This window comes from Gigantopelta aegis, chromosome 9 (assembly GCF_016097555.1).
Source record: "Gigantopelta aegis isolate Gae_Host chromosome 9, Gae_host_genome, whole genome shotgun sequence".
Taxonomy (NCBI): domain Eukaryota; kingdom Metazoa; phylum Mollusca; class Gastropoda; order Neomphalida; family Peltospiridae; genus Gigantopelta; species Gigantopelta aegis.
In genome coordinates this window covers 11,776,602-11,786,804 of record NC_054707.1, presented here as the reverse complement: position 1 = coordinate 11,786,804, position 10,203 = coordinate 11,776,602, and the positions used below count along the sequence as shown (strand labels likewise).

The window sequence follows — 10,203 nt, the reverse complement described above, 5'->3', positions numbered from 1 at the left end:
GTGTGTGTGTGCGCGTGCGTGTGTGTATGTACAGACATATTATTTTTTGACAGATAACAAAACATAAATAAATAAAAGGAGTTCAGTACAACATACAGCAACAATAACGAACCATTTTCAGACTTGGTTTTCAGAGCAAATTCCATGTTCTGACAGAACACACAAATGTAAATTTTATACTTTTACATTTTGAACCAATAATACAAAGGATCTCGTGGGTTAATTTGTCTACCCTACATTTTGTCTATATTAAAGAGATCGTATGATACATGTGTCTGTATCAAGAGTTATATTTAACTGTAGGGATGAGATCGATATAATGACACCTACATTTGTCTGTATCAAGAGTTATATTTATCTGTATGAATGAGATTGATATAATGACACCTACATTATATTGTCCATGTCACAGATCTAGAAATACATATACATATTTCTATATAATAAACAAATTGACCTGTGAACATCAAACATAATTTATTTGGAATTGTGAACCGCTTCCATAGAATACACGAGCGACCCAACCTGACCACTTGTATTGGAAAACCGAACGTATCCTTCAGTGACTTGTTTATCCTGGATGTTTGTACGTAACTGTGCATTCATCCGGGTAGATCACAATCGATCGGTGATCGAACCAATGACAGAGGGCACGAACGAAGAGCTATTTATTGACACAAAGAGCACTGGCTCTGTTTAACGTTCGGGGCGAGCGGAATGAATACCCCGCTAACTAACGTCACTTGTGCATAATCGGCAATGTAGCGGTTCCGGTTCACGCGATGATCAAGGACATATTATGATGTATTTGTGTGTGTCTCGACGTCCTACGAGCTGAGACAGTGGTAGGGATCCACGTTACGAATACCCAATGTTGAAATGAAGTTGTCGAGCACCAGTTGCGGATTTCTTGTGCTTCTCTTGAGTATTCAGGTGAGAAGGTGTTTTTTCTTCTTTTTTAAATACGTACCTCGTTAAGATCTTTGAATGCTGGTGTGTATGTGTGTGTGTGTGTGTGTAATATTGACGTCCGTTTAGCTAGGTTGATAACCGCATGGTAAACCGCGTCTGCAGCTATGCACACTGTACATTTATAGGCCTAACTGAATGGATCTTCGCAAGCCTAGGTACCATTCCGTATGGTATACTGCATTTCGTACCATACGGAAAGGTATCTTATTTGCGAAGATGAACTTGATGTTAATAATCTAGGTTTAACACAAACATTTTAATGTTATGCAGAGTTCTGGGTAGGCTACATGACAGAGTTTTCTTCTTGGTGGTGTTTTGTTGTTGCTGTTTGTGTGGGGTTTATTGTTGTTTTTTTGGGTGGGGGTAAATTATTATTTTTAATCAATGCATACTGAAATCAAATAAGCGATCATTTGAAATTATTATATTAACTACATGTATATGGAAGTACTGTAGTAATGTCGAGCCTAGATATATAAGTATTTAACATAATACAATTTTCAGGGCCGTAAGAACACACGTTGTATACTGGAGCGCAATAAAATTATATATATATTATGTAAATAGTATATGTTAATATTCTTAATGAAAATTTAAATTCTGACTCATTTATTTACCATGGATATTGTTTACGAAATGCTGTAACATAGATTAGAACAAAATTAATTAATTCTAGGGTACGTGCGTGTTTAATTAACATATATTCAGTAATTACTACAGCTTAAAAAATGCATGAGTGCCACCAATCCTCGAGTTACGACAAATGAAGGGACCGACACAAGTAAAGAGCGAAAACAATCAATACGAGTAAATTAATTATTACCCGTCTTAATTAGCAACATTGTTTTACGGCCATGGGTGTTTTTTTCTCAATAAACAACTTTATTGTGGTGTACTCACAGCTAGAAACAAAACCCGCGCAATAGCTTAATTCAATAAACAACTTTATTATGGTGTACCGTTACAGAAAGGAAACCCGCGCACGTATTGAACGGTGACGCAGTGGTTAAGTCATCGGACTACAGGGTTCGTAGCCCGGTACCGGCTCCCACCCGGAGCGAGTTCTTAAGGGCTCAATGGGTAGGTGTAAGGCCACTACACTCTCTTCTCTCTCACTAACCACTAAGCAACTAACAACTAACCCACTGTCCTGGACAGACAGCCCAGATAGCTGAGGTGGGTGCCCAGGACAGCGTGCTTGAACCTTAATTGGATATAAGCACGGAAATTAGTTGAAATGAAATGAATGAATGAACACCCTCTGGTTGTGTTGAGGTAACACTGGTGGATTTAAGATAAGGCTCAATCCTACACCCTCCTTCCTTCACTAATCCTGCACCCTCCTTCCTTCACTAGTCCTGCACCCTTCTTCCTTCACATTACCCTGGTTATATCGCGTAAAAACAACACGTTTAAACGCCCATAAAACAAAACTGAAAAAACCCGCCCCCTCCAAACAAACAAACAAACAAAGCAAACAAAAAAATAAACAAATAAAGAAAAAACCCACTAACAACAAACAACAAAACCATTTTAAAAAATTAAATAAATAAACAATTAAAAAAATTTCAACAACATACGCCTCACATTTTTAACATCTTAATGTGTGTATTGAAAATGGTCGACTGGACCAGTCTTCTATCACACCCGAGGCCGACTCTTGTGCCCAGGACAGTCGTGCGCTACAACAGCGTGTTTTGAATGTGCACGTAAAGCCCTATGACCTGACCTGATCTCATTCTCTTATTTGGTTTCCCCAGTCCCAACAGGTACCCCACGGCTGGTATATCAAAGGCCATGGTATGTATGTGGGAAAGTGCATATAAAAGACCCCTTGCTGCTAATAGAAAACATGTAGCAGGTTTCTTCTAAGATTATATGTTAGAATTACCAAATGTTTAAAATCCACTAACTGATGATGAATAAATCAAAGTGCTTTAACGGGTGTCGTTAAACAAAGCACAATTTTATTTTTTCTTCTTGGATAAAACGCCCTTTCTTAATTAAGAGTATTTCCTCCTAAAACTTTGAGATCTCCTTTATGTCACTCGCTATATCGATTATTCAGTAAGTGACTGTCTTTCCGAAAACAAGAAGGTCGTGCGGAGCCGGCCTCGGCGGCGCAGTGGTTAAACCATTGGACTACAGGCTGGTAGGTACCGGGTTCGCAGTCCGGTACCGGCTCCAACCCAGAGTGAGTTCTTAAGGGCTCAATGGGTAGGTGTAAGGATAGTACACCCTCTTCTTTCTAACTAACCAACTAACAACTAACCCACTGTCCTCGACATACAGCCCAGATAGCTGAGGTATGTTCCCAGGACATCGTGCTTGAACCATAATTGGATATAAGCACGATAATAAGTTGAAATGGAAATGATCGTGCGGACAAGTTCACCAATTCCATTAACAAATGTCATTAAACAACGAGACGGTAGTGAAGATAAAATGATCGTGAGTCGGACGACCTAGGTGTTTAAGATCACAGCTAATGTCCGTTTATTATATTTCATCCGTTTAACGAGTACTATACAATAGCTGGTACGCCTTGTACGTTTACATTTTACATATTTTGTTTTAAATAAAATATTTATTAACAGAAATATGGTGCAACATATGACATTTTCAAAATTATATTGTGACTAGGACGCTTTTAAGTCGGACAGTGTTTTGGAAATACCTAGCTAATTTCACAGACCTTGTTCACATTTGAGTAAAAAGAAACCCCAAAACCCCCACGTTATTAAATGAACTTTGGATTAATTTAGTATGTGATATACAAGCACACATAAAGGTATCTAAATAGATAATGTAATAAACTGCGTGATGATTGTCGACAACTGGTCTTCATTTCTCTGCCTTGATGATTGTTTCACGGGAGTTTCTTTATACTGAATTGGACATTATAATCAAAAGATAAATTTGAAACTGTCTGACTTAAAATCAACTGAAAGGGGTATATGTGTACAAATATATTTTAAATAAATACCATGTTCATCTTAATATTTATTTAGCGTTGTTATACGTGTTCCTTTCGGACACTGCACTAATTTCTTGATAATCATCGAAGAAAAAGAAACAAAAACTTTATAAACATATATTTTGTCTTATTCAAAACTCCTGCTATGGTTGCTTTCTTCTAGTGGTAAATGAAATAACTGCAATCACGTACTATTGGAACGAATGACTAATTGCAGAAGTTCTATAGTTAATCTATATAGTTTATTTCTTCTTTAATCTCAGTTTTAAAATCCCGGTAATGTAAAACCCCAGAAGTACAGTTTCACTGTTGTCCAACTCATGATAGTGGCCGACTTAAAGTGACAGACCCTACTTTCAACCCGTGAAAATTAACACTGTGTTTGTTTGCTCTACAAACCTGTAACATGTTTGGATAAAGTTACAGTTGAGTGAAACATGAGTCTGTGACTTTGAAATGGTGAAATACCCTCTAAAAATGGACTAAAACTCGACTCCATAACTGTTACTTCTTAAACGCAAGTGCATTTTAAAAAAATATGAGAAATGCATTTTGTGATATTAAAACACCAGGATGACCAAAAACACCTCGAATGTATGGAAATTGATAATCTAAACAATAAAATCTAAGTAACGTATGATTTTAGTTATCAAAAATGGCTCTAATAGTAAAAAATATGCCTTTGTGTTTAAAAATTAGAGTATGTCCCTTTAAGATCATGTTATCATGAAACTACACAGACAGGGTTGATTTGTGTACATTCTAACCACTTTGTGAACAATAATTTAAAAAATGTCAAGGCGACCATACGTAATTTAACATAGAAATAAAAACGTTCAATCAGTAGTGAAGCACATACGTCATGGACGCAAGTTGCGACTTGAGTGATTTCGCAAGACAGCCCATTAATAGACTGGTATTTGGTAACCATGTCACCACTATTGACAGCCCTTACCATAAACTGACATCTATAAACAGTTTAGCCAAGTATGGGCTATGCATGAATGGCGTTATTTCTTTTTATAGTATTTCAGTGACAATGAGAACAGGTTTTTTTCCTACTAGAAAAGACGGATCACTATTGGTGCGATATTATGATCGCGCAAAGGACAATGCCACAAGGAACGCGCGGGAACGATGAATGTAAATTGACGAGATTTGCCGGTAATTGTCTCATTGAGTTGTTAGCAATAAGAAAACCGGATCTGGTGGTATGGCAACGTGGAATAATTACAGTTACAGTCACTAGGAAGTATACAAGCGTCATCAAACAAAAATTGGCTATACCAACTGCTGAATACATTTTGTAAATGAATTATATAGTTATAAATGTTTAATGACAACTAAACACAAATTAATTTTGTACTTGGTATGTAGGCCTATAGGCTATATAATTTATTAATTTGAACAGTTGTTTGCTATTGGATACCAAACAATGGGTTCGAATTGCAATAAATAAATAAATAAATAAATAAAAATAAGTAAATAAATAAATAAATGAATGAATGAATTAATTAATTTAAAAAAAACAAAAAACAACCATATTAATTAATCAATTTTAATTAATTAATTAAAAAATATTATTAATTAAAAAAATACTCCCCTACCAGTATATGTATAAATAAATACCCCTGTCCCCCGTTAGATAGAGGGCCTGCAAACAAGTACGTGTGTTAGTATGACTATTTATTAAAGATGAGTACAAAACAGATCAAAATTATTTCTGTGGATTTAAGATGGTCTTTGAAAAAAGCAGTAGAAATAATTAGTGTTAAAAAGCGGAGAGACAGTATCCTTGTAGTGCGCTGTAAAACAATTGTGTATATCAAAACTATGCTACATCTTCTGTCCATATATTTTAATAAAATGCTCGGGAATTCTAGCTATTCTGCTTAAAATAATATTGTCTCTCACGCTGAAGCAAAATGTAACATTATAATATAAATTAACACAACTGCTTCCATCATTAACGAATGCCTTGTGCATTTGATGTCATTTTTAAAAGTTAAATATTCTGTGGATTATTAATTAATTACATATCTTTTTCAGCTGGCCGATTCATGCGTTGATCCTACTGGTGTCAGCTGTCTGTGGTACTTTTGGTAAGAATTATTACTGTATGCATGCATACACACATATTTACAGAGGGGATTAAAAATAAGTAAATAGATACAAATAAAGAAAAAATATCCAAGGAAGAATGTTGATTGATTACATCAGTGTGGGCCAGATACGGGGTACATGAAATGAATTTTCCTACAGCAATATGACAGGAAATATACTAGGAAAGGATGTTATTACCAGGAAATATATTGGGATGGGGGTGGGGAGGTCACATGACCAAGTCGTAAAGGGAAAAACTCAATGAATGTTGGGTTTGTTTCTTTAATCAGACAAAAAAAAAGAGTCACTTAAATATCAATAGGTGAATCCGTTGAATCCATCCCTGGTTCATAAAAGTAATAAGTTATACTATTTTAACATTGTTTTTATTTCGTGATTCACGTGATTCATGTTTTTGTTAAACATATTTAGAATGACCAATAAATTCATATAAAAGATTACTAGTATTTTAAGTCTATGAAGGTCTATGGTATGCCAAACAGAATATCATAGGAGACGTTAATATATAGCTAAAATATACAAAATATGTAAAGCCAAACTATAAAACACAAATATAAAGAAAGAGGAAGCTCATTTGACACTTGGCACAATGCTACTGGCTGAAACAAAATGACACTTATTTATTGCCAACATAAAAACAAATTTTATTGTCACATTTATTGCCAATAGCTAGAATGGAAGGAGTAACGTCTCTATTTGGGTTTTGGTCAAATGCCAATGATACCATAAGTATTTGTCTCATCTCTGGTTGTAACCAGAAGTTGGGCTGATCGAGGACGGTCATGAACACTCCCAATCAGGTTATATCGCTCATTCAACCTTGAACTTGTTGAAGGGTACACTTGAAAATTCCTAGCTATCTGTTGCTGCGAAATTCCACCAATCAGCATTCCTAATGTTCGCTTCCTCTGATCATTGCTGAGTCGTGGCATTGTTTCACACCAACTTATCCAATAATCAATGTGTCTTTTATGCATCCAACGTATGCGGTTTGCACGTGCAAAGTATTGTGAACATACTGCAAAATTCTGAGTTTTCACATTTTGTGATAATTGTATGAAACGTTAATCATCGCTATAAACTCAGAAACCCACGTTGAGATGCAGGAATACGCCATAGCATGCTGTAAATATACATTCTTAGATACTAGGTAGATAATGGTTTTGGTGTCACATTAAAACCAAATTGCGTTTTCAAAGTGTGTCAGTATATATACATACACACATACATTCATTCATACATACATACATACATACATACATACACACAAAACGATTGGGCAGAGGTTACCTAACATACGAGGTCCTCACCTATATTCATATATGTGCTGGCCAAATGTCACTATTTGTACATTTTTTCCCCACAGGTTCATTCTGTTCTGGATAGGGATAGGAATTTTCGTCCTTGTTGTGATTGTAGTCAACAAAATACAGCAGAAATTCAACAAAGTGAATGATATTTTCCTTACAGGTGAACAAAATATAATTTTACATTACAATAAACAGTAGTCCTATCGGACCTCCATAGCTTAGGAACCATAGTCCTACCCGGACTTTCATACCTGGTTTATTTTTAAGTTGTTTTTATCCTAGGACTTGTATTCCTACCGGACTTAAATTCCTTCTACAGCAGTGACAGAAATACTAGTCCGGCAAATTAGATGTCCGTTTATTATACTCTGCAACTAATAACTCCAAAAAACTAAGCATTTGGCGAACACCAAAAGACAATTTCTATATACACCAACATACTTTTTAATAACATGTTTTATTAGTTCATATTTTGACGGTAAGTCACAATCTGATTAATTGTGATTAATTGTGATTGTGATCTTTGTCCGATCGGACTCCCATTCCTTGGAATCCCAATCTAATTAAAATTAGCTCCACTATTACATGTGGATCTAAAGACAGCCAGTTGGAGCTCATGTCCACCAATCAAAACCTTACTTGCAGAATCCCTGTGTTCCTTTCACATCGGTATTGACCTTCATCTTCTATTGTGCCAACTGCCAGTCAAGAGGATGGATTAGAAATGAACTGGGTCACATGACTCTTATCAACGTTAGCACATTTAATATACTAGTCTTCATATTTAGGGTTGCATATAACCTTGTAAGATAGTCTTCTCCACCTAGATAAAAAGGGACTCTTTTTACACTTAAAGGCGCTCTTTCATAGTTTTGAGGTGAGCAATTGCTTCCCTTGCCCCCCCCCCCCCCCCCCCCCCCAGGCCTCTAGTTTCTATCTTGGTGTATTTTAGTAACACGATTGTTGCAATGTTATTATGGATTGAAAAGTTGACGTTTATTGTGTTAAATGTATGTACTAGTACCGGTATGTTTAACTATTTCAGGTTACAAATCAAATGCTCCAACCAATGGTATTCAACACACTATTGGTGAAGGTTCGTTATTACAAACTGGAGAGACCAATAATGTCAAACTTAATGACGAACCCACGTATCCACCTCATCCAGTGCCAGATCAACATTTATACCACAAATCCGACCAGGGAGATGTTGACAGAGTACCGTCTGTCCTGCCACAAGAACAGTATAGCAGAACGCCTTCTGTTCTGACTCAAGAACAAGAACACATATCACCTTTTATTCTGGTACAAGAACAAGAACAGAATAACAGAACACTTGATCTGGTAAAAGAACAAGAACACAACAACAGAACACTTGTTCTGGTACAAGAACAAGAAGACAAGAACAGACCACCGTCTGTCCTGACAGAGGACCGCCATGATAGAGAGTTTTCTATTGTTTCTGGATTGGAAAATCAAGGACACACAAACAATACCTCTGATATTACAAGTTACCAACCAGAGGAAACCAGAGAATTCATATCTGATGTTGGACCAACCCCAGTTTATGTGCAACCACTTGTTAAAGATACTGATACCAGTTTGAACCACGAATCGGATTCAAGTCATGGCGACAAGAATGCTAAATATAGCAATACTGAGTTATCGTCTGCCAACAAAACTGTCAGCTTGGGTAGTCCATCTTTGTGTTCACTGACGGAACCCGAAACTCCCGTACTCTGTCAGGTGGACATCATAAACGAACAGTCTCATCCTGTAAGATACCAGGATATAGACTCTGCTCAGCCAAAGCATGATGCTGATGTCAAGCAGGGAACAGACACACACATCTCAGACGCTGATTCCTACACAGATGTGCTAGAATATAGCAACGGAGAAGTCATCAAGTCAAACCCTGACAGCACCACACCAGAAGAAACCACTGTTCACAATGTGGACGATGTTACTGTCCAATCTTCACCGTCCCTGATGACGACCAATGCAAATACACCACCTTCACCTCACCATACTTCACAACTATTAACTGATCCTGCTGAAAGTAAAGAGCAAATCACTGAGGTCGTGGATTTATAGCAGGGGATTAACAGTATGTGACATGGACCAAATCAGAGGCAGGGCAAGTTAGGAATATCGAATGTAGTAGAAAGCGTAACAGTACAAAAATGACAAACTAATAATGTGAACCACTGCCCCGCTCACCCATTTTCCCAAAGGACATGACACACTGTTGCATCATCCCTATTTTATCAATGCAAGTTTGAACAACTAAATACTGAGACAATAACAACTATGTTTCATCTCATAGGGATACATCATACTAAAAAATAATGTTTCAGGGAAAAAAACACAGGGTCTTTTGTCATCATAGCCAAAAGGAAAATCATCTTATCATCCATCTGGCATTGATCACTGGTATACTCAAATTCGCCATATTTACATGTCGATGCTACTTTTCCAGATATTTACATGTCGATGCTACTTTTCCAGATATTTACATGTCGATGCTACTTTTATATTGTTCTCAGTGCTAACTTAGAATATTTTCATACAGAGAGAGAGAGAGAGACATACATATACAGACATCGAGAAAGACAGAGACAGAGGAAGGGGCATATGGTATTTAGGGGAGTGGAAATACAGAGCAGAGGAAGGGGGCACCGAGTGACCATTGAGACTACTTCTGAAAAGCAACCAATTATTGTTATATATATATATATATATATAGACAGGACAGTACATACATGGGACACTATTTAGGATGAATAAAACTTCGATTATATCAGGGGTAACTGATCCTGT

General features: G+C 36.6%; 1 protein-coding gene across 1 annotated transcript; it reads left to right on the top strand.

Moving 5' to 3' along the window:
• Window positions 1-732: 732 nt before the first annotated feature.
• Window positions 733-9,948, top strand: LOC121382178. The gene is made up of 4 exons (XM_041511699.1): window positions 733-933; window positions 5,999-6,051; window positions 7,440-7,543; window positions 8,429-9,948. Exons 1-4 carry the CDS (start codon window positions 880-882, stop codon window positions 9,475-9,477), a joined length of 1,260 nt encoding a protein of 419 aa, XP_041367633.1. The 5' UTR covers window positions 733-879; the 3' UTR covers window positions 9,478-9,948.
• Window positions 9,949-10,203: the final 255 nt, after the last annotated feature.